Source organism: Amaranthus tricolor, chromosome 3, assembly GCF_026212465.1.
Source record: "Amaranthus tricolor cultivar Red isolate AtriRed21 chromosome 3, ASM2621246v1, whole genome shotgun sequence".
NCBI lineage: Eukaryota > Viridiplantae > Streptophyta > Magnoliopsida > Caryophyllales > Amaranthaceae > Amaranthus > Amaranthus tricolor.
The window spans coordinates 32,624,845-32,639,992 of NC_080049.1; the positions used below are offsets into that span (position 1 = coordinate 32,624,845).

General features: G+C 34.8%; 2 protein-coding genes across 2 annotated transcripts; both read right to left on the bottom strand.

Annotated features, from left to right (window-relative positions):
• Positions 1 to 424: 424 nt before the first annotated feature.
• On the bottom strand, positions 425 to 10,232 carry LOC130809034 (uncharacterized). Its single transcript, XM_057674636.1, has 4 exons — positions 8,844 to 10,232; positions 4,330 to 4,901; positions 4,025 to 4,244; positions 425 to 1,914 (listed from the first exon to the last, which is right to left on the bottom strand). The coding sequence occupies exons 1-4, from the start codon at positions 10,050 to 10,052 to the stop codon at positions 574 to 576; spliced, it is 3,342 nt and encodes a 1,113-aa protein (XP_057530619.1). The 5' UTR covers positions 10,053 to 10,232; the 3' UTR covers positions 425 to 573.
• A 2,801-nt stretch (positions 10,233 to 13,033) lies between these two features.
• Positions 13,034 to 14,774, bottom strand: LOC130809035 (uncharacterized). The gene has a single exon (XM_057674637.1). The coding sequence runs from the start codon at positions 14,581 to 14,583 to the stop codon at positions 13,474 to 13,476; it is 1,110 nt and encodes a 369-aa protein (XP_057530620.1). The 5' UTR covers positions 14,584 to 14,774; the 3' UTR covers positions 13,034 to 13,473.
• Between the last annotated feature and the right edge of the window lie 374 nt (positions 14,775 to 15,148).

Consider the following 15,148-nt stretch of genomic DNA (forward strand, 5'->3'; position numbering starts at 1 on the left):
AATTTTGACCATGATCAGTTACCAGTTCTATAGGATCTAAGTAATGTTTAAGCAACTGTTCGACTAAATAATTTTGATTAAGCAATAGTGAAACTGAATAAACAAACTTTGACCAAGCAATTAAATCACTAACGACCAAGGAGTAATATGAGCTTGTTCAAGTGATACTTTGCTGCTATCTTCATACTACATAATGTAACAGCCCGATTTTCATGTCCAAAAAGCAGAGTATCTCATTGTTTACCTTCCTAAACACACTCCATAGTTACACCCTCTAATAACACTTAGCTGCCACCATTCAAGATTTCACTTCTTTCTCTCTCGTTCATGGGTTCATCGGATAAGGGTGTCACTAACAGGCACGGGTGCTTCAAAATGAGACATGATAAAAGTAAAGACTAAAGAGTAATGAAACTTGTAGAAATAAAGTTAGAGCTAATATATTGATCTTAAATCAACAGCCGGCTCAGGCCACTAATATACAGCTCAAACGGTCTAAACTGATTACCGCCAAAGATAAACCTGAAATTTCCATTATGTTGCAAAAAAGTATTGTACAATGTTTGGGAATATCTAGATGTATTTCAACCCTGAAATGTATTGCTGTCTTGATATTAAATACTGGGCCAAGGAATATATAACTCCTAATAGGCCTAATATTTTGACCTTGATGACATCGGTAATTATGATGGCCGGCAGATTGAGAGGTAGAGTCAGCAAAGGCGCCATATCCTTCTGCTTCACATAGCTCCAAACAAACTGGTTGAAAAGAATATGACTTGGGAATGTCAAAATCAAGAGAGCCACATTTTTCACTGCGAAAAACCAGTCTGGCCCACCGATTTCCAAACCCCAACCAGCATTTCCATGCCATATTTCTTCCCAAATGCTATGCAAGGCAGTTAGAACTAAATAGGACGATATAGCAATAGTAACAGGGAAATACCGTTGTTTATCACCAAACCCAGCAACAAAATCAGAATCCTGATTGAGTAGCAGCAAGATAGGTGCCAGCAAGAATATAGCACGATTTGAGCCACCAGTGAGAGTAACATTCAAGATCAAGCATATTGCAAAGCACAAAACAGTAGCAACGTTACCAACTGCAGGCATCCACGTTCCTTCAGCAGCCATCCTTTTGATAGTGAATGTAGGCACTGTGGATGCTCTGCGCTGCTGCAAAAATCTCATTTTGGCAGGGAAACTCGCCACGCTACCTTGACCGGATTGGCTCTGCTTAAATCCACCCCTTTCAAAAGCTTTTTCTCGCATTAATGAAGTCAGTTCAAACTTAACTTCCAATGCGATAAGCATAAAAATAGCGGCATATAATCCAAGGAGTGACGTCCTTGCACCCTCAACAGCCAATAATGTAGTCAGTCTCCGTTCATCTTCTGTGATATCTCCACCATCTAACAGGTTTTTGATTCTAACCTGACCTTCTAATAAGTAGGTCACTGGGAAAAGTGCAACAAGGAGAGCAAAAATCCATGGCAAACCCTTTGTGCTAGAAGCAGATGGGAAATGTGTAAACACGACAAACAAAGAGGTGCAAATCATAGTCAAAACAATTAGGGCTTGCAAGACAAAGGCCTGGGGGAAGAACTCCATAGATATGTAGACACCCACTGCAATACCAACTGCAATCGAATAAAAGGTTCTCAGTTCAGCAATGTACTTAATAGGGATTAATGAAGTTGTTGCAGCAAGCGTGAGTAAGATAGCCAGAATAAGAAGCCAAGAAGGCCATGTAGGTCTTGGTGCCATAAAGCCGTAAATAGAGATGTCATCTCCAGTCTGATGAGCAGCCTTAATGAAGTCAGATTGATAAGTCCATGAAAAGGGAATGGGTGGCTGCAGAAGCATAAAGAGAAACCCAGTAGCCACCACCAGTACCAAGCATCTTTTGGCAATCTACATAAAGCGCAAGGAGAATTCATTAGATCATCACCACCTGCTAATTCTATTAAGAAACCACATTCAAACATCTATTTCTAATCATCTAGATGAGTACAGAATATTCTAAAATAATTAATTTGTAAGGTAAATGAGACAATTGCAAGAATTGATGCCTCCTTATCTACCCTTTAGAACAAGTTGAATCATTTGGAACAAGATTAATATCAAATAAATATAAAGCTAACATCAAAAGTCTCAAAGAAATTATCTTATACATGGTTCCACCAAGAATTAATGTTTAGTTCATAATTCACAACACATCATGGTTTTCCATACAACATTATGAAAAGTGTTGATGGGTGGTATGTTTGGCAAATGGTTGTTGTTGGCTGGTTTTCGCAACTGAAATATTGGCTTATAAGCCAATTGTTTAAGCTAACTGTTTAAGCCAACAATTATGGAGATGTTTGGTAAAAATTGATAATTGGTTGTTGCATGTTTATTAGAGAAAAAGTGCTAACAAAGTCAAAAGCCAATGAAAAAGCTACTCCAAGTAGCTTTTTGGTTTTGGCTTAAGAGTCAATCAATACTTTTTTGGTTATTAGACCAATTAGAAAGCCAAAAACCAACAAAAAACAAAGGAAAAATCAATTGCCAAATGACCCCAATGTTTCAAACAAGGACATATCTTGTGCACCTGAATGATTCTATCAAGTAAGGCTTAATTCACATAAGAAAATGGCCTTTCATAGAACACCATGAAATAATATTTATTACAAAGCTACTAAGCTGCGTCAAGCCCAAAGGATATAAAATTTTTAACTAGGCAATGATGTCAGCACCTTCAAGCTGGGATAAAGTGACACGTCGGACCACCATATCTAAGTAAAACACAGTAACAAGTAACAAAAATAGAACATTCTTTTCAAAATATATTTATTAACACAACTTTAAACAAGAAATCCCAATACCCAAGTCACATGCACATCCAATTGCCAAGTTGTTCTCAGCAACTTATTACTGCCAAACGTGACTTATCCTTGAAGAACCTCTGTTTAGTTTACCGAACTTACTTGAATTGGATGTCCTCAACTCATTTTAAGATACTTCTAAATTGACTTACTTTTATTGAACTTTTCTTCTTTAAACTTGATCTTGGTGAACTTAATTGATGTTAGGCTCCAAAATCTTCAATTTCCCCTCCCTAGCCAGAAAATAAAAACTAAAAAATAATAAAAGCTTTTAACTTGTTTCGCTGAAATTGACATTTTTTGAATTTCAATAATTAATTTTTATTGAACTTGTTACATATTACATTTTAATTTCGCTGATATGTTTCTTTAAATAGTTGAAGAGAACAGAGACTGAAATGTCATACTGAGATCAAACAGGTTGAACGTTCATAATAAACCAGTATTCAAAGAAAAAGGTTGTCCCCGAAATTCCAATATATTCTAAAAGGAATCTTAAGGAAATTTCATAATAAACCAGTGTCCAAAATCTTTGTAGCAATCAAGTTGCATTATGAAATAATCACATGATTTTATTATCATTTATTATTCTTGATAATGTAAAATTTTATCATGTGTATATAGACAATAACACAATAATTAATCAATAGATAAACAAGATCTTCAATTTTCTTAAAATTGATATTACCTATCTCCATAAGATACTCCCTCCTATTCACTTTAAATGTCCCATTTAGTTTTGGCACATTTGCCAAAGCACGTTTTCAATCTCAAATATCTCTAATCGTGGCTGAGTAAAAATTATAAAACGTTGATATTAATAAAATTTACAATAAAACGAATCAAACAAGATCCCACTTGACTATGTTCTATCTTATAGAATAAAAACAAAGCACATAATAAGAGTGATTGATGTATAGTATTGAAAAATCAAATGAGATATGTAAAGCGAATAGAAGGGAGTATAATAGACTGACTTGGAAAACAAAAATGCTAATATTAAACAAACATGTGAGAAATGAAATATGTCAAGCAACTTTAAAAATATAACAGCATAAAACACATTTATAGTCGGATATCTAGCTTCAATATGAACATGAAATGAAGCCTTAAGCATCAAAAATAACAATATATGACAAAGTTATATATCATACCAGCGCATGGGAAAAGTGTAGGGCAACTATAGGAATGCATGCCGATCCTATCAAAATAATGCAGAAACCCAAAAGTAGGGCATCAGCTGGAGGTCTTCCATACCACCATTGTAGAGACTCAAAAATAGCTTCACGACAAAACCAAACAGCCAAAGTAACAACAATAGCATGCGTATATCCTTGCCAGGGTTTCATCTTTGAGCCCGTTTTTGACTTGTCCCTGCAAAACCCAAAGACTGTTCATTGACTCTCACCAGAAGTTGCTTAGTTCATAATGAAAGATATTGCAAGAGATGAGGACCAACTTGTAAAGAAGCAAGGGTGGAGAAACCGCCAATAATAGGACAGCTGAGACCCAAACTACAGACTTTGATGTGATAAATAGCATTGCTAGCTTTGAAGCATATAGGCATGTCAAAATCCAGACTGCCTTGGGCCCAATTCTTCCATCCAAAGTTAGCCTCCTTACCAGGGCAAAACCCAAAACAGTAGTCAAAACCACCATGTAGCTCGGGTACATCACATCATCCTCCAGACCATAATAATATATGCTGCTGTAATTAAAAAACCGATTCTCAATGTGGCATAGCAGCAAAGCATGGCTGATTAAAGCAGCCTCAATCAAGAACTTAAGCTTTGGTGGGAAAAGAGCCAGTCCAGGAGTAGCCATAGCAAGGATGACACCTGCAACAATAAGCTTACAAAAGGATTTGAGAGACATGCCTGCCAGCCATATATTGAGATCCCAAAAATTATGCATCACAAACCACATAACCATAAGGCTCCCAAGCACAACAAAGGCAAAATATGATGGCAACGACTTCTTCAAGAAAAATCGAGCGAGGTAAAATCCAGATACTGAAGGCAATGGAAGCAACTGCAAATAATGAAAAGAATCAAGTTAATCAAAGAAATGTTTGAATGAAGCTGAAACATGTATTCAATTCATTATCTAAACACACACTTTTATTATCTACTGATAATTTTTTTTACAGGAACAAGGATTTTTCAATGGATAAGCATAATAGCTACTAAGTGCACGCACAATTTACCAATGGAAAAATTGCATGTACAGGCAGAAGTATGGCCAAAACTAAGTTATGTGGTCAAACTTCAAGTATTGTGTTCGATGGGACAAACGCTAAACTTAACATGTCGATGACCTAAACATCAAGCCACTTGCTGACGTGGTTGTCATGTATGCAATCAAGTGTTCTGGGTGCCACGTGTACAAACACGTAGAAAAATGGGTGTCACGTGTACAACCACATTAGAAAAAAGGGGCCACAGCTATGTTAGCAAGTGACCTGGTGTTCAAGTCACCAAAAAGTTAAAAGTTTGTCTGATGAAAACTAGATTCAAAGTTCGTCTTAGCAAACACAATACTTGAAGTTTGATGTGATAAACCATTTTTGGCCAAAGTTCGGTTTGATACATGCAATTTTTCCTATATCACATGAGTTCCAAGTTACAAAACAATTTTATAGTAACTCCACAAACAGCTCCTTCATTTAAAATTAAACTTTCACAAATAGAGCACATCCTCTGAATGAGACATAAAACATGCCAATCATGACTAAAAATGCTCTCCAATTCCACCTTAGATTGCAAAATTAACTTGAACAATCACAAATTCCAAGCATTCATGACAATGCCTTAAATGCTTCTTTTTCTCATCTACAGAAAATACATGCTCCCCCTACCTCTCCCCAAATGAACGACCCATTTGGCCAAGTAATTTGAGAAATTTTTGGTGTATATGGTGAAAACATTTGAGACAGAAAGTATATAGTGAGACTTGAAAAGCACAACTTACAAATAGAGTGTCAAAAAAGATAGATACACATACCACATGACAGATCCAAGGAAATCTCACAAATATGAACAAATTGTTACTTGGATACAAAATAATCCCAAAAGATTATGTTTTTTGGAGCCCCTGTAAGGCTGTAACTCATTCAACAATCGGATGGAACATATATTCGACTACAAGCAGCGTAATAGTCAAACCACACACTCATTTTCCAAAACCAAAGAGGCAAAGAAGTAACAACCATCTATAAGAAGCTCTCAAAACCAAACTACAAACTATAAAATCCAAGACCTTTTAAGGGTCAACTATTATCAAGAAAATTGAGCTTTGACCAAATCTAAAACCCATAAAGTAAATACATTAAAAACTAAACTCCTTCACAAATACATAAATTTTTAGCATAAACAAAACAATGTAAATAGAAATATTATATTGAAAAGAAAAACATGTCTCCTCCAATTTTACCTCTTTTCAAATCCTATAGTTCTTCTCTATTAAAATCCTAGTTAGAAAAGAAAGATATAAGCATTACTTAGGCAAGGGGAGAACACGACGAACAATTCAATAGGAAGGCAAGATATGGGAAATGGAAGACATCATAAATTCTAATGCCTGCTCAGAGGGGACATAAAAACATTGTAACATTGTTTTAGAGAGAGAACGTTAGACTCAGTTATGCTTATTTAATTAGGCAAGAAAATTTGTGTGGGAAAGAAAGGAAATCTAAAACTTGATTCGGAATAAGCATGAGGGTCCAGTTGATAAAACAAACTCTCAAATGTATGACAATTAAGTCAAATTTTGCCAAAAATCTAACAGCAATCTCATTTTGGAAATCTTCTTTTTCCCCTCTTCTCTCACCTCATCTCCTTCTCAATTTACAACTTTATTACTACTTCATTCATTAAACATGATTCGGATTAGGAAATGAGCAAAGGTGCATAAAGGAGATTAACAAATCACTTAGGACTAGACTTATCCAAAAAGTTGGTTGGGGTGGTTTTGGGTTGACGAGTATTTATTATTATTTTATTCTTATCGTTATCAAATAGCTAAAAACGCCATGTAATTTTTTTGCTAAATTTCAAATTTTAGTTTTTTCTTATTATATCGGGCCTAAAAGATTTTTTCAAGTCAATATTTTGAATGGCAACTCTAATAGTTAGATAAATGAAAAAATAGTAGGTAACTAAAAAAAATTACCTAGAACTCAAAAATTCTCCAATTTTTAGGAAAATGGCTCATGCCAGTTAGGTCCATGTCCATCAAACTTTGACATTTCTACATAGAACAAGTAGAGAATCCATGATTTGCAAAGACCTTTATGTGGACTCTTCATGCAGCCTCACTAAAACTTCTAAATGGAGAGTGTGAAACGGAAGATGAACTTTCTGTTCAAAGAAGGGTGTTTTGCTCGAACACCCAATTCATGGTTCAAAGTATACGTTTCTAGGGGATTGGGGCCTTGGGTATGGGATTTTGGGTGTTATTCTGGTAATGAAACAAGTAACCATTTGGAAGATTATCAATACATACCTTATTCACAAATTAGGTGAAACTAAGACCAAAATGTATGAGTTTAAAATAAAGTCATGCTAGGAACAAATAGTCAAAGGGACAACATATCTTAATAGGTGCCATAAAGAATTATTAGCCACCACCATATCCTACGTACAAAGCTATTGCCACATAGCAATGCAATTTTTAGAAGTCATGCAAAAACAAGGTTGTATTGTATGACGTAGTGTAAAAATATTACATCGTATCGGAAGTTGTAAAGGGATTGAAAATCTACAAATTGATACTACTTGACATAAGGCAATCATAAAGGTGCAAAAACTAATGTTTAAGTCGATTTAAGGGATATCTCATGTTCTTAACTGACATTTAGCCATATAATAACCGTATTGCAAGGAGATTTTAAAAAATTATGAGAAAACCTAAACGACTATCGGCTACTTTGTCGAGGAAGAAATATCAATCAATGAAATGAACATCGGAGAACTAAAAATAAGTTACTTTGTAGGTAAATTTGAATAATTTGATTTATTAGATCTTGAAATTTGATGAACGTTATTTCATACCCATGACTATCATCACAATGGCGACCAAAATCGCATTTTTACAACTAATGTGGACAACATAGTGGCAAACATACAATAACTTGTTCCAACCAATAGTCATTGAGAGCTTGGGTAACCATCCAAATCTCCTGAAATAATTCTTCATTAAATTAGCGGTCACTAGCAGATAAGATACAAGGATTTCAAATTCTCCATCTTAACTTCACTGCACATTTTTTGTAACCAAAATATAGCTTCATTTGTATCTCAAAAGGTCCAAGATTCTAGTTAGCATTTCTCCACTTCATTTATGTTTGGAATTCATAAGAATAAGAGACAATTGTGCATCAAAAATTTTAAAATCTGAAAATAGTCTTTGAGGTTAAAGGACATGCCTAACTTCTTCATTCATACCACCGAAAGTCCAATTTTTTTTTTAACACTCGCATGGATTAATAAAAGAATCAATATAATAATAGATAAGAAGGCAATTAAGCTCAATTTTGCAATTCCAAAGTCATCATTCAAGGAGAAGTTTTTTTGTATTAATCTTCGTTTTTTTAGCTCCTTCATAGATGTATTTCTTAATCAAAGGGATGTGAGTGATTTAAATTGATACTACATTACCAAAAAATCAAAAGGCATGAGCAACCAAGTAGACAACTTTTATTCTATCAGAGAAAAACTATTTCTGTACAATGAAATGAAAAGCTAAGAAAAAAACAGAAAAAGCGAAACATACCCAAATGCAAAGCAAGTAAACAATTTTTAGTCTATCAGTGACAAGCTATTTCTGTACAATGTAATGCAAAGCTAAGAAAAAGCAGAAAAAGCGTAAAATACACAAATGCAAAGCAAGTAAACAATTTTTGGTCTATCAGTGACAAACTATTCTGTACAATGAAATGCAACGCTAAGAAATAACAGAAGTAGCGAAACATACCCAAACTGGGAATCCCAACACAATTGCACCAGCAGCACTAGCAACAACGGCCATAGTGAGGAATGTCATAGAACTGATAGCATCAGCAATCATACCCAATGCAAATGCACCAGCGGCAGCAGCTCCACCAAGCATAGTAGCAGTAACTAAAATATAACTAAAAGGAGGAGGAACCTGAATGTAACGTTCAAACGAATGGAAAACAACCCTAACTTCCAAGCAAACAACAACCACAGACAAAGCAATCACCCCATTGACGATGCGAATACTCTGCAACTGTGCAGGATTTTTAGTAAGCCACCAAAGGGAATTCCGGGTGGAAGCATACAGCAGAAAGAGGAAAGGAACAAAGAAAAGAAGGAAGAGATCAGAAACAGACGAAGAGGAAGAAAAAAGGACAGAATAATGAGAAGCAATATGGAACATCAAAGGAAAGAAAACCAAATGGAGAGCATGAAAACAGCTTTCAAGAGGTCCTAAAATCAAGAAATCATCAGGAATTTCACCGCCATGATAACGAGGTGCAGCATCAGACTTAGATTTAAACGATGACGGCCTAGGAATCGAAAACATCCAATAGAAAACACAATTGAAAACCATGAGATAATATGCAGCATTATTCATACCAACAGCAGAAACAGTAGCCCAAGTGAAAATCGACGAAGCAACTAAAGGAACACAAGCAAAAAGAACCCGCTCAAGCGCAAGAACAACTGAAGGATTCTCCAATTGCACAAATTTAAACTGAAGAGAAGACCAAACTCCAATAAGAAAAGTAGTTTTAGCACAGAGCAAAGAAGCAAGGATGGCAAGAAATGTAGAATTGAAAGAAGATGATAAAGTAGTAGCACTAAAGAAAAAAGCGATCTGAGAAATGATTAGAGAAAACCAAACACCGAAGAAAGCACCAGGTTTGAAATTGAGAGAATCAAGGATGTATGAACACATTAACCCAAGAATCAAGACGATCACAACCGGTGTACCACCGAGATCGAGAAGAAAAGCTGCGCAAGGTGCAAGTGCAATGGCGATGCGAGCATTGTGAGCGAAAGTGGAAGGATTGTAGCGGGAGTTTCCATTGCTGTTCAATCGAGACCTAGGGTTAGGGTTAGGGTTTGAATTGGGAGATAAACCGCCATTGAATTTGAGAGAGGACGATGGTGATACATACGAACGATATAACATGGGTTGAATCTCCGGCGGCAACATTTTTCCGGCGGAGAGAAGATGAAGATCGAGTTATTTGAAAGTTAAGGAGAGCAGAAAATGGTGACGGTTGACTCGTAGTTTACCAAGCTACTCCGACCAGGTAATCAGATTTCATCGTTTGATGCGATATTGGAAACTGGAACCAATAGATAGGTGAAAATGTACAAGTCCACTATAGATTTGATCCATGGTCTATTACTACTTTGTCCTTATTTGTTGTTTCTGTTTGGTTTTATACAATTTTCAAAATAATTTTTTGCCTCAATATATCTAAATATACATTAAAAAAATTATAATTTTTTGGAAATTTCATGTGGTGACCTGAGATGTTAGATTTTCCATGTGTAATCATAGTTTTTAAAAAATTCACCCAGTAATCTGATATATTACCCAATTAAATTTCTGTGATATTTTAATCTATAAAAGGTTTGGAAGCGTCAATTTAGTAGATTAAACGATTGTTGTATGCTTATAAACCTTTTTACTTATAGCTCAGGCATCAACGCTTGTACAACACTTGATTTTCCCCCAAAATATAAATTTTATTTTTTCTATCTTTTTTTCAGATTATATTTTCCCCCCAAAACACAAATCTTAGTTTTTTCAATTATCCTTTTACTATCAAATTGGGATTCCTTCTTCAAACTCTTCTGCTGGAAATAAATTTTGATCGAATTTCTTCTTTGAATTCGTATGGAAACAAAAATGAAGAAGGTTGGATTAAAGCAAGGTAATGTAATTGCATACCAGCAGTCCAATGCTCGAATTTGTGATATTTGAAAAGGAGTTTCGATGAATTTGTGTTTTGAATTTGGGGAATTAGGGTTAGAGAATTAGGAGTTTTTTGAGGAATTGGGAAATTAGGGTTAGAGAATTACTGGAAATGTGATTTTTAGAGTGTGTTTCGATGTATTCAATCTCAGAACTTATTTTCAACCATTTTATGAGTAAAAAGGTCACGGAGGTTTAATTGGGTAAACCTTGAGGGTACCGCATGGATTTAAAAAAAGTTTTGATACCAGGTGGAAAACCCAATACCTCGGAGTTACCACATGAAATTTCTCAAAAATGTATGATAAAAAAGTATACATCATGAAGAATCTAACGAGATCTCACATAGATGTATTTTATCTTCTACTTCATATATTACTCAAAGATACTAGCTATTTTAATACCTTTTAAGGTTTGTATTTGTATACACTTAAATAGTGTAGACTAATTCCGTGTAAGACAATTTCGATGAAAAACATGTGCTCATCATACTTTGCAATAGTTTTTTTATTTGTACGAGTTAACGACAATTTTCTACGTGAAATAGTGGAGAACTTTTTATTAGCCGAGTAAAGTGGAGGGCTAAAGGATAGATGCAACAAGAATATAATTAAGAATTTTACTTGTGAACATAGACTTATTCCAAGTGAAACAATATTCGATGATGTAGAGAATTTGATCATTCTTATAAATGATGAGAATTAAAAAGTTATAAAAGAAAAATTGGTCCATTATTAAACCATTTTATAATTCTTATATATTTTATTTTTAGCATGGTTATACATTTAGGTCAAAACACTAAGAACTTTATAAAAATGGTTTAAAAATCAATTGAACAAATCAAGATGAAAGTTGTGTCAATCTCATGAGAACAAAAGAGAGTACAATTTTTGATACTACAAACAAGAGTTTGCAATATCCTAGCATGTCTTAGAGCTTTATTTGGTAAAAAAAATAAAAAAAAAAACAACAAAATTTAAAATTTTCAAATTTCATCAACTATTAATTTAGGATTAGAGTTTGGATGTAATGATAAGTTAAAAAAATAACCAACAATATGGTGATTTAAAATAATAAGTTAACATCATAACAAATTTATATAAGAAATGCTTGCCATGTTAATAATTTTCCTAATTTCATTGAACTTGAAAACGACGATGTATTAGAGTTCGAACAATGTGTTTCAAACTCCAATATTTCCAAGATCGAGTGTATGAAGTTTAGTGACAAACAAATTACGCTATCAATGATATCGATGTTTGTAGGAGAAAGTAAAGTAATAAAACGACACAAAGATTTAACGAGGTTCACCCAACTTAGGCTATGTCCTCCGGTGTGTAGGATCTCTTATATTATCAAAGGAGTTCAAAAGAACTCTCAAATATGGAGAATTACAATAGAGAAGAGATATAGGCTAGTATTTGGCTTGGGGTATATTTTGTGGATGTGTATCATTACAATGAGAGCTCTCTATTTATAGGAGAGATCACACTAAGTAACATTAAGTATATTAAAGTTATGAATAAATGATAATGAAACATTCCCAAGTATTTGAAGAGTCAAAACCGGTATCCTAGGAGTATCAGAGACTTCGCTCGACCAAAGCAGAGGCTCGCTCGATCGAGCAGCCCGGTCGAGCGGACTACAGGAAGTTTCTGGTTGCATTCTGTCTGCTTGCTCGACCCATTCTAAAGCTCGCTTGGTCGAGCGAGCTGGTCGAGCGGCACTGCAGAGGGCTTCTGACAGTATTGCTCGATTTGCATAGTAGAGCATCTTAAACCTTTGAACTTCTTCATTAGATCCCATAACTCCCATGAATAACTCATACTTCATTACCTCATTTAATCCATACTTTAATCATCATCATAAACCACAATCATCAAGACTTATCTTAATACACCCATTCATGGCATACTTATGGGATTCTATCCCAAGAGTCACCATGAATGCACACACCAAATGTGCACTCAAATCACACCAATCATAACAGAATTGAATATTAACTAATAAGCAAAACACCTTATTACACTATCACCGATCTTTTGATGATGATGATAATAATAACAACAGTGTTAATAAAGTTCTCAGTATTATTTGACTAATAAGGAAAACAACTTATTTCAAGTTCTTAGAATAAGTTTTTCAGGTTAAAATTATGTGTTTTTAATAAATAAAAGATTGATAAAACATAATACGTGAAAATGTGAAATATATAAGGAATTACCAATACAATGTAAGGAGTCTTTACACAATCTTAGATGTAAACAATACACTCATGCTCTACACATTCATAAGATTGATAAAACTCACTGTTCTCTAAAAACAAAGACTATCTTAATTCTTACACAAACTTGTACTTTCTTCGCTCTATTATACTTGCTATATTTAACTTTTTACGCAATTCAATGTGTTATTTTGATCATTTTTATATTAAACTATATACATTAAAAAATTATAAAATTTAATATTATGAAAGTATACGATTAGATAATTGAAACAAGATTCCACTTAACTATATTTTTTCTAACATATTAGCCACAATACATAAAATAAACTTGGACAATGAACAATTTCAAGAACTCCTATGTAGTGCCTATATCATAACAGAGGAATTATATCATCTATAGACTATAAGCCAAAGGAGACAACCTTAATGGCACATAGGACAATGAGCCAACCCATTTTCATTGCACTTGGGACATCTTTCTTTGCCATCCCCATTCACCAACTTGCAACTCCCTCCACATTCCAAACAAGGCACAAATCTTGCTCCACCACATCCTTCACACCCTTGCCAACCTATCCCTCTCTCAACTCGGGCTGAACTCAATATCCTACCGAGTTGACCCGACTCGTTTAACTCCACTACCTCATCTCCCCCACCCAAATATCTCCCCTTCACAAACAACCTCGGCACCGGAACAACCGCCCCATCTATCAACTCCTTCAACTCGCTTAAGAATTGCCCATGTAACGACACGTCTCGCTCATCGAACACGACTCGGTGATTCTCTAGAATCGCTCTAACTCGGTTGCAATCTTCAAAAGTCTTCCGTACACCTCCCAACGACGTCGTATAAAGCACCACCAATTGGGCCCCACTAGGAGGACATATTTCGGGAAAATCACTTAGTGGGTCCCTTTTACTTTTCATTATCTTATCATAAGCCGCCTCTTTTCCTTCCTTCTCCCTTTCTAACCTATCTCTCATTATAAACGGGTTAGCCTTCAATGACCCGCTAACATCCGAGTTAACAACAATCGGACTCGGCAACTCATTCCGATTTGACTCAGTCTTCCTCAACCGAGTTAGCTGTTTTTTAGCTTCATTCTCACCGTGTTCTTCCTTCCGAGTCGACTCAGTTTCCTTACCCCCATCTTTCTTATCCAATTCTTCAAGAGTATGGAAGATAAAATTCTTCTTAATCGGTGAGTCTGATACCGGTTCATTCTTCGACTTGGGCTTCTTGGGAACAGAATCGGTTACAACGGGCTTCTTAATCTCTTCCAACGCCTTACTAACTTCTTCCCACGTGCGAGGCCCATCAGAAACCTCCTTCTCAAAGGTATCAAGCTTCTCTAACAATGGAGTCGGTACGTGTGAAGGCTTTTGCTGATTACTCTCAAGCTGTAAACCATTTTCAAGCTTTAACCATGGCTCTTCAATGGCGTTAAAATCAAAAACTGCAAAACTAGATGGTGGTGGACGGTAGATATATGGGCTTGTAGCATCAATTTTCTTAGACGCAGAACAACCCATAATTATTTTTCCTTTAAAAGACTAAGACAGTTTAATTATTTTGATGTTCTTGTAGAATATTTAATGGTATAATGGTTTTAATTTGAAGGGTATATGCATGGAGGAGGGTTACTTAATGGGTTTATCTTGAAGATGCGACTTGTATAGGATATAGATAGCTAGGGGCACAGATGCAAGGGAGTGTGGAGTTGTGAATGAATGGTAGTAAAAAAGCCAAGTATTAATGATTCCAAAATTTTGATATTTCCACTTGGATGGTTTAAGGACCAATAAAAATATACTCCATAACCACTCCTTCATTTCCATTAATTTGTTGCCCTCATTTAATTTAAGAAAAAAAAGTCTTACATAAAAAAATTAAAATTAAAGACCAACAAATTCAAAGGGACAATTTATTTCATTTGTTTTGAAATATTTCATAATAATAACTTGCTTATTAACAGAATATTGGCAAAAAAATACATAAAAATAAAAAGTTGTTCTATTTCATATATATATATATATATATATATATATATATATATATAATTAATTAATTAATTAAAGCAAAAGCAAAAGGTTTAGA

Excerpts from the sequence above, each read along its gene's own strand:
- LOC130809035 (XM_057674637.1), bottom strand. The coding sequence starts at position 14,583 with ATGGGTTGTTCTGCGTCTAAGAAAATTGATGCTACAAGCCCATATATC.
- LOC130809034 (XM_057674636.1), bottom strand. The coding sequence starts at position 10,052 with ATGTTGCCGCCGGAGATTCAACCCATGTTATATCGTTCGTATGTATCA. Across the intron at positions 4,245-4,329 it reads CCACCCTTGCTTCTTTACAA|GGACAAGTCAAAAACGGGCT; the intron begins GTTGGTCCTCAT and ends TGGGTTTTGCAG. Across the intron at positions 1,915-4,024 it reads TACACTTTTCCCATGCGCTG|ATTGCCAAAAGATGCTTGGT; the intron begins GTATGATATATA and ends CGCTTTATGTAG.